The 19,061-nt window shown below is 33.8% G+C and overlaps 1 protein-coding gene across 8 annotated transcripts in view; it reads right to left on the reverse strand.

Annotated features, from left to right (window-relative positions):
• The window catches only part of LOC145661197 (uncharacterized), a 453,672-nt gene that overhangs the window by 55,951 nt on the left and 378,660 nt on the right, over positions 1-19,061 (reverse strand). For 7 of the 8 annotated variants that reach the window (XM_081726653.1, XM_081726657.1, XM_081726650.1 and 4 more), the window contains 6 exons: positions 18,825-18,885; positions 15,708-15,973; positions 11,633-11,724; positions 8,857-9,024; positions 7,341-7,416; positions 892-952 (listed from right to left, as the gene is read on the reverse strand). In XM_081726653.1, coding sequence (XP_081582779.1) covers positions 892-952; positions 7,341-7,416; positions 8,857-9,024; positions 11,633-11,724; positions 15,708-15,973; positions 18,825-18,885 — 724 coding nt within the window. The remainder of the gene's footprint in view (positions 1-891; positions 953-7,340; positions 7,417-8,856; positions 9,025-11,632; positions 11,725-15,707; positions 15,974-18,824; positions 18,886-19,061) is intronic. The other variant, XM_081726655.1, reaches the window with a different exon arrangement.

The following is a 19,061-nucleotide window of genomic DNA, read 5'->3' on the forward strand; positions in this document are numbered from 1 at the left end:
GTATGCTTTCATACAATCTGCCTTTTGTTGTACTTGCAAGCGATGCTTTAGTCCCTTCTCAGAGCGTCACAGCATCACTAGCCGTTCATTGGCTACTGACTTGTCTTGTAAACGGATGCATCAAACTTGAATGGAAGACTGAGTGCAAGGTTCCCCCCATGCAACTTCGTTACTGGAATCCAGCTTCAGCATGCTTGCGTTTTTCAATCAAGCTGGATGTATGCTTGGACCACCTGCAATTCAAGCAGATAGCAAACGGTTTGCAAGTTATCTCTGCCACTACGGTATCAATGACATTAATCATTTAAAACAGAGAATCACAGACATTATTCACTGTGTTACACCAGACTTCCTTAACTGTGTGTGGGAAGAACTTGAATAAAGTTTAGATGTGTGTAGGGCAGCAAATGGAAGCCACATCGAACTGCACTGAATAGGTATAACACTTTGAAAGTTTTCCTTTTATTCGGTGAAGATTTTACGTTTCTATCTTGTTTCGTTGATTTCCTGTGACCGGTAAAAAGTGCACCATCATTTTACGGACACTGTATTTTATACATTAACCTTAATATTAAACATAATATCAAACGCTAGTCTGCAAGCAGTAAGTAGTTCTTTTAGTGCAATAGGTTTAGCTTAAATGAAAACGATTATGGATAAGATAACTTGAACTAAATCAATGGTAGCTGATTTAAATCACTGATCTTCATTATTATTATAATTGTTACAAAGGAAGTTTGAATACAGACAGAAATTACATATTATGAGATAAGAACAAAACTTAATGGCCTTAATAAAAAAGGACTAGAAAAGTCATGCTACATGCAATTGCAAGATATATGTGCACTGTTTAGATAGAAGAAACCAATATGTGGAATATGTTATACTTACTGAAACAGAGCATTAGAGCAAAATTCACTTGTTGAGTCTTGGTGCACAGTTTCCTTTCTCACTGAAAAAAAAAAAAGTATATCCATGAAGATTATAGTTGTAACGAACTTTTTAAAACTGAGTATTAACAACAAAAATATTCTACAATATTATCACAATTATTTTGATATTGCAGGTAAGTCACTTGTTGAGAATTGAGAACCTTCAATGCACTTTTGTTCACCAGAAACCTTTTACTTTTGATGGAAGAATTATTCATTAGAATATCATCAACCAACTAAAAATTTGTTTTCCTCATTTACCTTATATCACATCCCTATTAGGACATATTTTTTTTATCAAATAAGTCTTAACAAACTACTAATTGTTATAATGGAATGTACCTCTACTACTGTAAATTAAAGTTCTCATATTCTGAAACATCCAAAAGATATAAAATGCGCGTGCAGTTTTCAGGTACTACTTACCTCTTTCTTGGCGCATATGAACAAAAATTCCTGTTTCATAGGATACATAAAGTATAAAGTTCTTTGTCACCCTATAGATTAATAGTGATGGGAAGAGAAGAAAATCTTACTATCAAATTGTAAAATCATACTATCTACATGAGGAACAAACATATTAATACATCATGTCTTTAATGTAGCGTCAAGTTTACTTCACACGCGCCAAGGAGGAGGTGACGAAACTACACAAATTTTATCTTCTGCATATTTCAAAGTAGGATTTTTATTTTTATTTTTTTATTTTTCTACAGTCAATATTCTAATTATCTTCTTCTCCCCTCTTAAATTAACTCTATGGTAACTCCAATTTCTTAATTTGTCATATAAATAATTAAATACAAGTACTTGAAATGTTGCTCGCATGAAATAGGGGACATACTGTTGTAACCTCCCACATCTTTTTGTATTTATTTTCTTTTCCTACGGAATCACGATCAGTAAAAAGTTTTCCGGTCACTCTCTCATTGCGTACAATACTTCATACGATACAGAAACATATCTCTCTTATTTCCTTTCTCTAAATGCTATCTTACTCCTTGTGTTACTACAGATATTTTCGAATTTGCCCTCCGATAATGTAAACCTTTTGCCGTCTTCGCTTACTCCTTTTTCACTCTTCACAACTAGACTACGAGGGCCGTTACTGTCTTCTTATAATTAATATATATTTACTTCAAACGCCATTTCTATCACTATTTTTTTATTCTTAAATTCTACTGTCAACAAAACAATATCAACAGTAAATACATGTTCCTACAGCTTGTTCGAATTACATGTAAAGGGGTTCAGGAACAAATGTAATTATTATAGAAGGAGATAAGAAACGTAATTCTAAACAAAAATTTCTCATATTCATGTGCTCTAAATCTAATTGCCTTCATGTGAGAGGCAGCTAACCTTGTTGTTCATCTGTAACTCGACAAGATGCATTAAAATATTTATAGGACTGTTGGGAGATTAGAAAGATATGTTAATTGCATTAATAAGAACCGCATAATGTGCCACTAAACTGAACCTGAACCTAGCACATTGCTTGATATTTTGGAAAAGCGGCAACTCGAGTTTCGATCTGTATCTCAGGATGCTAAAACTGGGTTTTGATCTGTATCATATGATGTAAAATTAAAACCTAAGAAAACGTTTTCAATTGTTATTAGTAAGCAACCAGATTGATTTCATAAATGGTTTACAATTTGTTAAATGGGGGAGCTTTGCTCTCATTTTTTATTCAACTTTTACTATTTACAATTTATTACTTTGGACGATTTTATTATTTGTTATCATTTTCATATACTATATTTCATTTTCAATATGTTCATGTGCCGCTTATCCTTCTGTATTATTACATTAATAGTGTGATAAACAATTTTATTTAAAAGACAAATTCGGCCATCTTGGCTCGTGCCATTTTAGTACATTTACTTATTTCAAACAATTTATAATTAAAACAAATATAGTGACGTAGTCCACAAGGCCCTAAGGCTGGGACTTCCTTTATAAATCTTCCGTAAGGGAGGTAACTAAAAAGAAAAAAATTGTTAAATATGGAAGTGTATATACGAACCTTGGGACAACGTAAGTTTGTATGTGTGATCGGTGATTTAGTTTAGAAATATACGGCTGTAAATTAATCAAAGCCTCGGATCGACATTTAGCTAATGCAAAATCCAACACTATTTTTATGGGTAACTGCATTTGAAATAATTGATACGTAATGTGCATGTGGATTCGGAAATCGATATATATTGAGCTGAAGAAATAGTATAAATATTTCGTCTCTAATATGCAGTGCAACAAGATAGGTGAGAAACAATAGTTTATGATTTTAATTATGAGTGTATCGAACGGTTAATATTAGCTTTGAAACAGTTCTATGGAATCTAATGTTGATAGAATAGGAATTATTTAATGTAATGAAAAATATTCGACGATTATGGGTGTATAATGAATATTAATGATAATAATAATAATACTTAATTTAGACAGAGCTGTTCAGAAAAGTAACTCGATAAAGTCAAATAATCATTCATATATTGTTTTGTATGTATTTATATTGCATAATTGGATTAACAATTCATGTTATATTTATGCACAGCTTTATCATCTATTCGCCAATTATCCATATATATATATTGTAATGGTATAATCTTGTACTTCAGTGTGGGAGTTTCGTATCAGCACACCGAAACTCAAATCTTTTATAATGGAACATCTACCTGTGTGAGTAGGGGCATTTCAACCGGCTCATGGCAATATAAAAACTTAGATTAAAAGAAGAAAGAATTGTATTCAATATGGATTACTAAGTTCGTTATTATGACTTTTGCAAGATTATATTAAGTATTCGTTTATATTGCCTAAATTTTATGTATGTGTTTATATTGATGTCATTTTCAGTGGAAATCGTATTTGGTATTAAACTACACATCTAGTGGTATATTTTGATAAAGATTTGTTTGCAGTACGGATATATAACTTATTTATATATGAGGATATTTATGTGTAGTTAGGCGTAAGCTTAACGCTATATGAGAAGTTCTTGTCCCCACTGCAGCACCCACAAGAAATTTTACAGTTGTAACAAGGATGTATTTTACATCTTCCTGACATGTATCCTCACCACAAATAAATAAATACATAAAAAACACTTAAAATCGATTTGATAAATTACATTTACTCAGACAAACTTTGTATTACAGTGGCGCTCGCTCTGTGTTAATCCAAGCTTCGAGTCATATGCAGTAACAGTTTCCTAGTTTAATTTATGAAACAGTTAATTATCTCATAATATTGCAAAACACATTGGTTTGCCTTTCTTGTTCAACTGCAAGAAGTTAAGACTTTGAGAAATGGCACATTATTCCAGCAGGATAATTGTTGAAGCCTTACATGGCCCAAGTTTATATTTGCTGGCTTAAGTTTAGCATGTTTATTTACCTTTTCAAGATATAATTTCTTTACACCAAATCTTTTAAATAATTATGAAATTTATTATTGAAAAAATAAAAATCATTAGGCAAGGGTATTGTTTCCTTTTAAACAATTCAATTTACATATTATTGCTACTTCGTGTTGAATTTATTAATATTAGTATAATGAACACTAATATTTCACTTTTATACTTTACTTGATCATTTACTCTCTAACATATTTTCGTATTCAGTTACGTTATAATAATAATAATTTTGTTAAAGATGGTTCAAAATCCTAAAAAATATTTATTATTTACAAAACAACACTAAAAATGTCGAAACCTCCAGCTTATTTCTTGTGTCAAATATTACATTCATAAAGTAAAACTTGTTACGATCGTCACCTGCTTAATTTGGATGCTATTATGGAACCACGCAAATATAACTACGGTGAAACCTCTGAATAACGATGCAGTATGCAGTATTCAGTAAATGTATTAATTATAAATGCTGTTCTTGGTATTTATATTACGGGGATGATGAGGGGAATATACACTTCTATAAAGAAACAGAAGTATCACTGGGAGATGTAATTATATCCACAGCAAAAATTCCTTAATTCGTATACTGTGTGTACTAAAAATAAAACTAATGCAAAGAAATACGCAACATGAGTATTAAATATTGAAAATTTATTGTGAACAGAGGGGAGAAAACCAAATTCAGCCATCAACTTTTCAGTCTGGCGATTCACAGGTGATTCACGTTAAGACAAATACACTTTGTGGGAAATAATTTAATTTCTATTGTACTGCATCAGACTTATTTTCAAATTGTAGAAAGTATGATTTGTGCTAAATACGTATCAACTAGGAAGTCCGTTGTGAAAAGGTTGCTAAAATGTTAGGGAGAAAAGGAGGCTGTTTGCATCTTCGTCTGAGAGTTCGTAAAGGATAGTCCTATCCAATAATAATACATATATTTTGACAGGCCCAAAAATCTGTCTGTTACTGACAGGTGTCCGTTCAGATAAATTACATTGAATATGCTTTTATTAATCTGTACATTAGTTATTCGTGTCGTGTCGTATTTCCTTTTTACCATTCTATTTCAACTAAGGATAAACAATTAAACAAGTAAGTTTCACTCCACGCTAAAATTCGTGCAGAAATTAAGTAAGTTTCACTGTAAGCTAAATTCATGCAGTGTACAGTCATTAATACATAAAAGACTAAGAAAACTGCTTACTTATTTGCGCAGTGATTTAATTTATCGGGGAAGTATTTTGGTTGCCTATCTGGAACCAACTGTAGGCCCATCTCAGGAGCCTCTTAGAATCCAAAAGTTTCTCCTCTTCTTGCACTGTCACTACCTTCCGTATGTAACGTATTATCCTGAATTTATACAGTATTTTAAAAAATAAAATAAAAAAAGAGTTTGAAATAACGAATGTACAAACCGATGAAAATGGACCTTCCCTACTCTCATTCTCCACTGGTCAAAGCTGATATGCACAAAGATTCTGTTACAAAACATCAATGTTGTCAACCATAAATTTGCTCCTATTATTAATAATTCCATAACAAAATTTTAATCTAATTGTGTAAAAGCTACTCGACAGAAAGGCATTCAGAATCGCATATTACACACCAACGATACTAGATGTGTAAGCAGTGAAATTAAGCTTTTGGATTCCTACTGCCCTCTAAATGTATAGATCGTTGCAGATTATATTGACAAATTCTCGGGGCCAACATTCCGCAGGCCGAAATCTCCCAATATGCACTGAGTTTCTAAGGACATAAATAATAATAATAATAATAATAATAATAATAATAATAATAATAATAATAATAATAATAATAATAATAATAATAATAATAATAATAATAATAATAATAATAATAGGAATAGGTAGAACGAAGAGTTAACTAATGTGGAACCAAAAATGCTCATTTAGACACTAGAAAAGGGGAAAAATTAACGGGTTCAAGATGAATGGATATACTGCGTGAAACATTTAACTTGAAACCTATTGCAACTTTCAAAAACGATGAAATTTTGTACGACGCAACTATCATCAGAGAGACACAGTTTGACATAGTCTGTTACCACCAAGTTAACAGTGTTGTCAACCCAATATATTTTTTTTGAAGCTGCTAAACATCAGATTATTACATAATTCAGATATATATAAGTTAAACGAAAACTCGTGATTCAGCTTTAAAATTAGTGACATTGCAGTATCACAACATCCAAACGTCCGTCTTATCTGCAGTATTGCTGGTGTAGAAGTCTACAAAATTTGGATATTTCTGATACTCTAGCGTTCTTAATTGGTAACTGAGTAATAAATGTGGTATTGTAGGTTTCCATTTACATGTAGATTTGAAACTTGTAATAACCTAATGTAGTGAAATTTCTTTTCTTTTTTTCCTTTTTTAAAGTACAATTTTACGTTGAGTTAGCAACACAGTTAATCTATTGGTATTGAAAAGTATGTCAAACAATGCCTTTCTGTCGATATTTGCAAGTTGCAAAATTTCAGTTTTTAATATTACAAGGCCGTTTCTTGATAAATAAACCCCCTAAATGCTAAGCTATCTTTATTTTCCTTTTCTAAATTTAGTAGAATAACGTGGTATGGGTTAGATCTAGTTGTTTATTTGTAATAATTATTATTTTCTAAATATACGTTGCACACTATTCTCCTCCGTGAGTCAATATGGTTATATGATTCTTCTAGAACATATATGCGTTGAGATATTTTGAACATTACACTGAAGAAATTGCTACGGCGAGATCTCGTCCTGACAAGGTTTTATCCTACTGTGATTTCATCCAGTAAGGTTCTGGCCAGGAGAGATTTCAGCTACATGAGATTTTGTACCCCAACTAGTTGCAGATACACAACCGAAATAGTAGTTCTGATACGTTAAAATACTGCACGAATAGGTAATCAGTTTCCTTACTCATCCAGGTATCACTACTTTATTTAAATGGTCTAATCATCTGTTATAAAATCTAGTACCTGTTTTATGAAACGGAATATCGTATTCCAAGATATCTCTCCCGACCAGCGCATCGTCTTCCGATTGATTCGTGTTCTGCAATTGAATTAAAAGTAGCTGATCAATAATACGCACTAAATTAATTACATATTAAATACTGATAATTACTTAATTATAATGAACTATACATATGTGCCTTAAACGATCCCAATACTAATTCCAAAAAAAATCACAGCTTTTCTCACCCTTCAAACATTCTTAACTAAGCTGCCAGCACCGTAACACGACTAAGAGTAAGAGTGGTACTAAGCGAAACTTAAATCAAAGGAATTATAATGTACCTCGTCCGGTCATAAATAGTGTTACAAAGTTCCAGAGGCTACAACATTGCTAGTTGTGAGGAGAATGAAAGAGTCTTGCATTGGAATGGATGATGACTCATTGTGAGTCTGCTATGGAAAGGGAGACACGCAATTAGTACAGGCAGAATGGAATCAAGTGATTACGAAATCCAGGCAGCTGTGATAGCGCTACACAGAGCTGGAAAAGCAGGGAGTGAAATTTTCATGACGCTTAAAAAGCTAAAAATCAGTCACACGTTTTTGTATCATAAAATTTAACATATTCTGTAAGTGATACACAACTAGCTCAGAAACAAAATTACTTTTGAACCATATACAGGCAAGTTAGATCCTAATTCATCAAACAACAGGTACATTCCTAAAGGTTGCATCCCCAAGGGCCACAATCTCCACTAAGGAAGAGTCCAATTACGGAAGATAAGAAATTAAACAAAAAGATACAACACTGTCACGAAGACATTGACGTAAAATATAGACTAAGTAATTGATTTGCATTTATGAGTACTATATTTATATTGTAAGTGGAAATTAAGAAACTGTGAAGGTCATTCCAACAAAAAATATTATTTTCTAAAATTTGTCGGGCAGGTTCCCCAAAGTACCTAGGATTTATACTATTATATACATTTTTAGGCAATTCAGCTAGAGTTTTATTGGCTAGAAAATAGTATTTTTGGAAATTTTGACAGCGTTTATGTCAAAAGACCCGTTCCATGATTTTCAAAACTTTTTCTTCTATTTGGTTTAAATACAGTATGAAATTTAAGAAGTTATTTTTATCCAGTCATCTTTCTATCACATTTTTTATCCTTCTTCTAAAATCTTCATCCAACTGACCTGGTTACTCGTTCTTCCATCAAAATTTCCAAAATGATAAAGGATTGACACATCAATGAAAGCTTTTTACATCTCCCTACACACTGACAACGTTCTGTTCATGATTCGAAATTTAAATGTACTCATATAATATTTTCAGTAAAAACGAAATAAAATCTTTCACTTTTTAAAACAAAACTACACATCGCATTGAATGGTAGAAGCACACTTAATAACTAAGGCGCTTTTAGCTAATAATAATAGCACATACTACAATGATAATTACTGTAATGTTGATTGTCAAGATTGTCTTCGAGGGAAATGAAATGAAACAGATAGAATTACAAGTATAACTCACCTCTGGAACTTGGGAGCTATTTCCGTTTTTTTCACCACGGGGATTGACCTCGTGTCGCCTCTTCTTGGATACTTGTAAAGTTTTCGTTTCTTTCGCTTTCCTTTTTAATTTCGACGAGGTAGGGTGTTTACTGTTAGATCCTTTCACTTGTGAAGGTTTTTCCGTATCCTTATGAACAAAATAAACATAGAATCAAAATTGTGCTTATAAATAGATCAATTATATATATATATATATATATATATATATATATATATATATATATATATATCAAAGTACAAAATACATTGCAAATACGGAACAATACATCTTTTACGCAAACATGTCGATGGCCAGCCCCCATTTCAAACAGTAACTTCATTCACTTATGTTGTGGGTCCAGGTAAATAGCAACGTTCCATTTCATTTAACATTGGACGCATAAAGAGTGTACAGAAGAAATGGTTCGTCCGATTAAAAAAAAAAGAAAAATCTTTCCCTTTAGATTGAAAACATCATATTTAGAGATGGTTTTTCCTTTTACATTATGTTGTAACTCTGATATTAACAGAGTTACCCTATGCCAGGGGACTTTTGAGACACCCTGCATATATTAGTTCTCAAAGTTTGTTAAATAAATATTTGTTTTCAGTCGCTTTACCAATTGTAAATGCTGTCAAAAGATGCTAAATGCTCTCAAGAGTTTCTAAATCAGTTAACATTTTCTGGTGAAACAAAAATTACATTAATAATGAAGCAAACTGCCAAAGTTCCAACACTAACTGCTAAGGGAAACTCAAGAAAATTTGACAACACGGAAGGCATCTTCATTAATGTATGATGATGCGCGTCTCACGGAGTTAAGACTTTCTAGCTTCAATGGTAAAATGTTAATAGTTATGAAACTAAAATTTAACGTATTTGAATTAAGACGGTGAATTGAGACAGTATGCTTTGAATTTGATTTTTGACACTCCCTCTTGCCTATCAAATGTCTTTCGTCCAGTTTATCTTACTTTTGCAAATGTGATGAGGGAGAATGTTGTGAATCTGGTCCTTATGTGGGCATCACAACCAAAACAGAGACAAATGACAAGATTCACAGTAGACTACGCGACCTGAGTCCCTGGATCATGTCATGTTCAAAAGGTGGGTTCTCCTGGACAGCTAGTCAACAAGTTCTATGAAGTATCTCAGACAACACTTTTGCTGGTAACTTTGAATGGATCATTTTGTTTGCGAATGTTTCTGCATGGATTCAATTTGTGCTTGCCTGGACACAACCTCTGTATCTGTGGTCACTTCCATTGTTAAACATTTTCCAAACACTGTTTCACTGCTTGGTTACGCGAAAAATTTGGGTGGAATAGAAACATGATATATATAATAAAATATATACTATATACAAGAGCGGCGATTAGGGGGCAAAGGGGGCAGTTTCCCCCCACTTTTTTGAAATGATCCATTAATGTATATAGTTTAATTTGCAAATATAAAGTTTTTTGTATTTATTAGTGGTTCATAGAAAAAAATGGTGCCATATAATACTTGACTTTGCGTGAGTACGTATTGGTTGTCTTCCCGTGGAGTTAAGAAAGCTACAGGAATTGCATCTTAATTGCCATGAAGAAATGACCCAAAAGTAATCTATTGGAGCGCAACAATTCCAGCATACTTTTCATTTGTTCTTACAAGGGCTCGATATGTTAGTCAACCGCTTTGAAACTAATTGAGATAACATTTCGCAAAAAAAGAAGTATTTCACAAGTTATTGTTGCGCAAAAATTGACACTTCCTAAAATGGCTTTTCTTCTTTCTAATAGTAAGGAATATCTTGATTTGATTTGATTTTTTTGAGTTTAACATCCCGTTCAGCAGCGAAGCTATATGAGACGTGAACCTACTGATCAACGCGAAACCCGAATTACGTGAGTTCCTGACGGAATAGAACCCGGGTCTCCCACGCCAAAGGCGCGTACATTAACCGCTTAGCCACGAAGGAGCTCAGTAAGAAATATTAATTAAAAAGAGAGTAATAAGAATCTCTACCTTTTCCAATGTTTCGCAGTGTAATATACGAGCGAAGTGATGTGTTTAGGAGTGTACCATTTTATATACAATTAAATTTAGTGAATTCAACATAATTCTAGGTTTTAAGATTATTTTGTATGCGGAATTCCCAGTTACATAACTTTTGCAAAAGAAGCCTCATTATTCATTACTATGATTTATTTGTTTTGCCAATTTGTTATTAAATAATCTAATCGCACAATTTTCCAGACAGTATTTTAAGATGTTCATGAGCAAGGAATGAAATCTCTTCTTACACCTTCGTTGTTTAAGAGTACAACGGGCTAGTACCTACTTGCGTTGCTCTTGTCAGTTTACTTAATAAAATATGAAATACAATACACGGTATTTTACCTGAGAAAGATAGTATCCTATTAGTTATACAACCTTCCGTTAAACAAAGCGTTAGAAGCAACCAGGGAAACTAACATTGATATACAAATATTCAGATCATCTCTTGCCTCTCCCCACTTTCAATGTCCAATCGCCGCCACTGACACTTCCCAATAACCGTTCATTTTTGGGCGACACTTCACTAGCACCAACACAACTCTGATATCTATAAACCGATACATAGCACTAATAACGACGACAGTTTCCTGTTTCTGGCGCAAATACACATACGACAGCAGCGTTCCGAAATTGGCTGGATTTACATCGATCATCGTTCTGTAACAGCGTTACATTTAATTAATATTTAAGTACATGAGTAGTTCTAAATACATACCTGGCCGGTGATGCTTTTTGGTATTCGAGGAGAAACGTCTTCGAAAGCATCCTCTCTAGGAGTAAGTTTGCAAGACTTTGAAGTCGCAGCAACTAAGTAAGAAAATAAATAAATAATTAAATAGATAATAATAATAAACATATACAGAGAGAGAATAGTGATATAACTAGGTTGAAAAGAACGGAAGAGCTTGACAAAACACACCAACACGATATTATGTATCCTAATTATTACATGGTCTGGGATCGAATTACGACTTTTCGCATTGTTCATTTGACTGATTCATTGGAACTTGATATTCCTTCCCAGCATTGAAATTATCAGGTGGAACCTACTACAATGAAGGATTAGAACAAGGTTCTTGGTTGTTTGATTTGGAGCGCCTTTCTTAGCATCGAGGCTACATGAGACGTGAATATCTAAACCCTACGTGAGATTCATTTGTAATTTAATGAGTTAAATTTTGCAGTAATTAATTTTTCTACAAATATATATTCTTCAATTTTTTTTTTTTTTTTTTTTTTTTGGCTAATTTTAAAAACTTCATGGGAGGTTCCTCTATTGAAATAGAATAACTCAGCCTTCTTTTCCCAAATGTTAGTCCTCGACTCATGAACTTTGTAACAACGAAATCATCATTACTGAACATTATTTATTATATGAACGACTCGCGGGAAGATCATGGTAACCGATGTTTTTTAACTTTTGAGTAAACTAAAAAAAAGTCCGCTGCAATACATTGTTGCCACATGTCAAGTAAGCTTCCCCTCCCATATGGAAATTTCCGAATTTCAACAACCTACGAAGTATTCTGTGATCCCATTGAACATAATAACTCAATTTCGATGGAGCTGGTGATTACCACTATCTTTCCCAGGCCGTTCATACGATGGCCGTTACGATTACGTTCACATATTATACACGTTCGTGCGGGCCAAAATAAACACGGAAAAATTATGAAGAACAAAAACGCAAATAGCGTATTTTAGATGACAGTTGGTTCTACTTGTGAGAGTATGTACGCGGATTTGTGTAAATTTAACACACACACACACTCACACACACACACACACATATATATATATATATATATATATATATATAAAGTTCTCTTGAACTTTCGGCTATCGGACATAGTTTCGGATCTACAAGGTGCCGAAAGCGCGGGAAAATGACTTTCGGACGCCAATAGGTCGGAAACTATCCAACGTAAAGAGGGCGGGTAATAAATTCACTGAAGAAGTTATACCTGCTGTATTGAATTTTGCATGTTTCACAATCCTACCATGCACGCGCAAGGGATTCCCCAAAGAAACGTAGAGAGTCCCGGATAATCTACCAAATGAAAATCGATCTAAATGGATATGAATTAATAGGGTTTCTACCAGGTAACAATAATTCGTTTGAATTAAGTCGATATCTGGAACAAATACAAAATGGCGGACACCTTCATGCCCGTTGTGTGTGGTTGCATAATCGCCAGGTACGGATGCTGGCCAACAGTGACGTTCTGAGTATTAAGTATAGCGAATTTGTACTCAAATGCTCTAGAAAGACTTCTGGAGTGTTGGTAGAGCACAACAGATGAAGCAGGGTGATTCACATGTGTGAAAACACTTAACGAAAAATGTCCAGAAATGCACTCATACTCAGGAAACGTGAGTTCAAAGCGTCGGAAATGTAAGGATTAGCGTTAAGAACATGAAAGCCATTGCCAATTCACCAATAATATTTCATCAATCGGATGCAATGTGATCTGCACGGTTGCATACCAATAAGGATGCAACAACTGAGGCCAAGTTGAAATTGTGCAAGGGGACTCACTAAGAAACTGGGTAAACTCAAGGAATGTCACTAGTGGGATCCCATGATCGATATTGAAATGTGGCCAATGTGTGTGTTGATATCAACATGTAGCTAATGGTCAAATGTCAACATGTCCCACAACTGCTGGGACACCATCCCACGTGCGAAAACTAGGAAAATAACGTTGTACATTCTGCTATAACATCTGGTGCACTTTTTGGTAGAACGTAACTAGAACACGATTGTATCAATGTTCCTCTTTGTTTGGAACATTGTCCCACAGTCGACACATATCACAAGAAATCTCTTAATCCATGGTTTAAATTCTGATAGAGCGTGAAAATAACAAACTTGTATCATGTCCCACGTCTTCCGGGACATATAACGTACTCGAAATATAGGAAAATACCTCCAGAAATTCGTACCTTACACACAGTGCACATGCCAAGACAAAGACTAAAATGAACCAATTTGGCATATGTAACACTACTGCTAGAACACCATACATATGAAAAATAAAATATGAGAAATAGGAAGAAACGTCTTAAAGCTCTGATTGTTTAAAACTGTGCAGTAGGAGTAACAAAATGAAATATACAAGCATGTCGGAAAGCTGTACAAGAGCGCTTGCCAAACAAAGTGGGTACTCCTCAAAGAAATGAATACAGAGAAAGTGAGGTTTCCTGGAAGCCTCAGGGCTAGAGCGCTCGCTTTAGCTCGCGCGGTTGCAGTTTCCAATCCTACTGGGAGCCCACGGCCTTAGATTCAAGACACGAGTAGTTATTTTCCTATTTTTCGCAAGTGGGACGGTGTCCCAGCAGCAGTGGGACATGTTGACATTTGTCCATTAGCTACATGTTGATATCAATACACACATTGGCCACATTTCAATATCGATCATGCGATCCCACTACTGACATTCATTTAGTCAGCTACCCACTACAGTTTCTTAGTGAGTCCCCTTGCACAATTTCAACTTCGCCTCAGTTGTTGCATCCTTATTCGTAAGCAACCGTGCAGATCACATTGCATCCGATTGATGAAATATTATTGGTGAATTGGCAATGGCTTTCATGTTCTTGACGCTAATCTTTACATTTCCGACGCTTTGAACTCACGTTTCCTGAGTTAGAGTGCATTTCTGGACATTTTTCGTTAAGTGTTTTCACACATGTGAATCACCCTGCTTCATCTGTTGTGCTCTACCAACAATTCAGAAGTCTTTCTAGAGCATTTGAGTACAAATTCGCTATACTTAATACTCAGAACGTCACTGTTGGCCAGCATCCGTACCTGGCGATTATGCAACCACACACAACGGGCATGAAGGTGTCCGCCATTTTGCCTTTGTTCCAGATATCGACTTAATACAAACGAATTATTGTTACCTGGTAGAAACCCTATCAATTCATATCCATTTAGACCAATTTTCATTTGGCAGATTATCCGGGACTCCCTACGTTCATTTGGGGAATCCCTTGCGCGTGCATGGTAGGATTGTGAAACATGCAAAATTCAATACAGCAGGTATAACTTCTTCAGTGAATTTATTACCCGCCCTCTTTACGTTGGATAGTTTCCGACCTATTGGCGTCCGAAAGTCATTTTTCCACGCTTTCGGCACCTTGTAGATCCGAAACTATGTCCGATAGCCGAAAGTTCAAGAGAACTTTTTTTCTTCTTTCAGTGGCAGGAGTCACCTCCCAAGAGTTGTAACACTTATTTTGCAACACCCGATATATACTGTATATAAAGGGATACGCTGCGTGTAACTCACGATTTATGACACAGTCCAGGCTATGGACCCTGCCATATATCTTCAGTCTCTCCAAAATTTGACTCGGCACGTGATTCGAAGCCCGCGATCGGTCTTCTAGAGATTTCCTCAGTTTCAGAACCAAATGACGGGATGGGTCCGTCTCCAAAGGCCAAGGTCGTCTTTGTTCCACGACGACTAACGCTGAAACCTAAAAAGGTTGATTTCTACCACTACCGGTTTGGATAGAGAGAAGGTGGATGCTAGGATCATTGCAAACATCCGCTTCTCGCTTTTACCGTTTTTGGCGTATGATGGCTATGCTGAAACCAGAAATGGTTTATTTCTACCACTTCCATTTTCAGTACGGGGTTGATAATTGAAATTTTGGGACAATAAGTTTACATATATTTTTAAGAAAGTAAAATGAATTTTTATTTTTGGTCTGTAGTAATGTAATTTAATTCTCTATATATTCTATACTAATTTTAGTAAATTAAGTTTATAGCTTACCAATTTGATTAGTTTTAAGTGTCTTTTTCTCAACAGGAACAGGAACATTATCTTTGTTCTTCTTTCTTGCTGCAGCCTTTCCCTTTTTTCCGGCAGATTTGAGCGTGTCACTCAATCTCTTCACCTTCCTCTTCGATGTTTTTGTACTCGACTGTTTTCGCTGTTGTTTTTTACTTCTGTTTAGATTCTTTTTTGCTTGAATTGTCAGAAATGCTTCTACAGGAGATTCCGGACTAAAGCTTTCCTCATGAGAAGCTGATTTCTTCCTAAAATAAAATGTAATCTCTAAAGAAACAGTATGTACGTGGTGCGTACCAAAACTACGTTTAGTCATAGTTCAAAAACTAATAAGGGTAGATTAATATAATTATACATGAACTAACTTTAGATTATAAGACTCAAATCTGTAACCTTTTCGTCTTCTACTTGTATTTATTTTGTAAAAACTTTTTTTAATGCGGACCTCATAGGGTGGATTTTCTCGTAGACGCGCCTAATAGCTTTTCCTATATGTTGTTAAAAAGGTGTCGATATTCGTCGATTAGAAAGTGAACTTTCAAATGTACAACTTCTTTGTATAGATGAACACTGGTTAGCTTCGAACATCAGCAGTGCTCTTAGCTTAAGTGGTTTCAACTTCGTAAGTTATTACGCTCGTACAATCTAAAATCAAGACGGTGTTGCAATTTTAGCTCGTGCATTTTTAAATGCAATCGAGATTGACGTACGAAGATTCTGCATCGAAACACATTGTGAACTTGCTACATTAAAACCTGATGAATTAAATATTTGTACTGTATGTATGTATAGGAACCCTGCTGATTACTTAAGAACTTTATTTGAAGAATGTAGAAAAACTTCTCACGAGACTATGCATGAAGTTTAAAATCATAGTTCTTCTAGTGATATAAACATCGATAAATTAACACTTTCAACTGAATAATCGAAGTTTAAAAATTTGTTAAATTTATATGACCTGCATGCTATTGTCAATGTACCACTCTTAGATTTTCCGATCACAAAGCTATTTATTGTAAAATAGCTGCGATAAACATTTAAAGAAAAATCAAAAACCGTTAATGAGAATTACAATTTTTTCAAATGAAAATATAGATTATTTCCTTTTTCTATTATCCCATGAATATTGGAACACTGGTATAATTTGTCCAGAGCTAATGATAAATTCAATTATTTTATTGATACTTTTCTGCATAATTTTAATATAGCCTTCCCATTACAGTTACACAAAGGCCCTAATAAAAACGCGCAAAGGTGGGTTGCGCGACGAATAAAAATTTCTAAGCAAAAAGTTATATATTACAATAAACTTATGAAAACTTTCACAAATTTACCAGTTAAATTTAAAGCAAATATAGAAACATACAATAAAATACATGAGAAAGTTATTCGAGCAGCCAAAAGAATTCACAATGAAATATTATATATAGATGTAAAAATAAAATGAAATTGTGTCGAACGCAATAAACAAATCTACAAAGAGTAATCCAATGCGTGAAATATCGCTAGTAAATTATTGGAATAATTCTTTCGCTGATTCTACTGCCATTACTGAAGCTTTAATGATTATTTTCTTAATGTATGTTTACCACCTGGAATATCGGATATTGGTACTGGGGAAAAAATCTCGTGTAATAGGCATGGTATGTTTGTGACTCCGATAACTGAAGAGAAGCTATTGACCTGTATCAGAATCAATTCTAGTTCTTGTTCTGCGAGTATAGATGAAGTCCCGTCCATAGTTACTAAATAAAAAAAGTGCACATTTAATAGGAAAGCATCTCTGCTATGTTGTAAATATATCATTTCAATTAGGTATGTTCCTTGAAATATTAAAGATAGCAAGTTATACCTTTGTACAAAAAAGGAAATATTCATTATGTCCAAAACTACAGACCTATTTCTATTCTATTTGTTTTCTCGAATATCTTTGAATCAGTAATGCTATCGCGATTGAAAAAAATCATATTCTACCATAATGTGATTTCAACTTCTCAATACGGTTTTCACAAAAACAGATCAATCAATACTGTACTGTTTACCTCATTACAGAGATTTCTAATATTTTTGAAAAGAAAAAATACGCAGTAGGCTTATTTGCCGATTTTTTTAAAGTTTTGATAGTGTATAACATTCTCTTCTATTGAACAAACTTCAGAAGTACGGCATTAGAGGTATAGTGCATAAATGGTTTTCCTCGTACTTGACGAACAGAAAATAGATAGTTCAAAGAAGTAAAACAGTTAGCAATATAGAAGTCGCATTTTCCTCCAAAACCGCTGCTATCTCCACAGACGTTTCTCAAGGCTCAATTCTTGGGCGAGTTCATTTTTTGCTGTGGCGAGTTCAATAAACGATCTTGTTCAATTTACAATAAACAACAGACTGACTTGGGATGAACTTATTGTTGATCTAGATAAAAGATTAAACACTGTTTTGTGATTTATAGACTGGTTCTGTTTCAAAACAAACTTTACTTTCATTATATTATGCTAGCTCCAGTTTTTATTAAGTTTTGGAATTATTTTCTAGGAAGCTTTCTATAGTGCTACTGCTTTCCCTTAACGAATTAAAGCATTTTTATTCACGTAAATGTACATTCATACGACACTCGATAAAAGAATAACATATACACGTTGTATCAAAATTATGTCTGTACTAAGAAAAGTGCTTTTATTATGTCCAATAAATTATACAATAAGATTTAGACTCACTTTAAGGTTATTCAAACCATACCAATATTCATAAAAGTTATTCAAATTTTTGAGTCACAAAGTGTAGTAGAATGTTAATGAATATTTAACTGACACTACGTAAAGTTACTCAAACATATACTCAAATATCTCAATATTAATGACAATTCCTATATACTGGTCTCTGTCCGCTTACGTACGAAATTGGATAAATAAATTGAAACTGAAATGGAAATTATTGATGTCTTGATGTGCAACTGACAATAATTAATATGAAAGACTGCTACCCTGAATAGTTTTAATAAAAAATAACTAGAAGAGTCACGCTGCACGCTTCCCAGATGCATGTCCACTGTGTGGATAAATTATTTTTTTTTAAAAAATGCGTAGAATATGTTATACTTACTTAAAAAGAGCATCAGAAGAAGATTCTCTTGTAGTCTCTTGGTTCACATTCTCCTTTTCTACTGTAAAAGAAAGTATATACGAGAATATGAATAAATATGATAGAACATGTTAAACTGAGTATTAACAACAAAAATATTCAACAAATAGTATCACTATTATTGCATATAGGTTACTTGCTGAGAGCTGATAACCTTTAATGCACTTTTGTTCATCAGGAACCTCTTACTTTTTAATG

The sequence above is a fragment of the Thermobia domestica genome, chromosome 1 (assembly GCF_964235325.1).
Source record: "Thermobia domestica chromosome 1, izTheDome1.hap1.1, whole genome shotgun sequence".
Taxonomy (NCBI): domain Eukaryota; kingdom Metazoa; phylum Arthropoda; class Insecta; order Zygentoma; family Lepismatidae; genus Thermobia; species Thermobia domestica.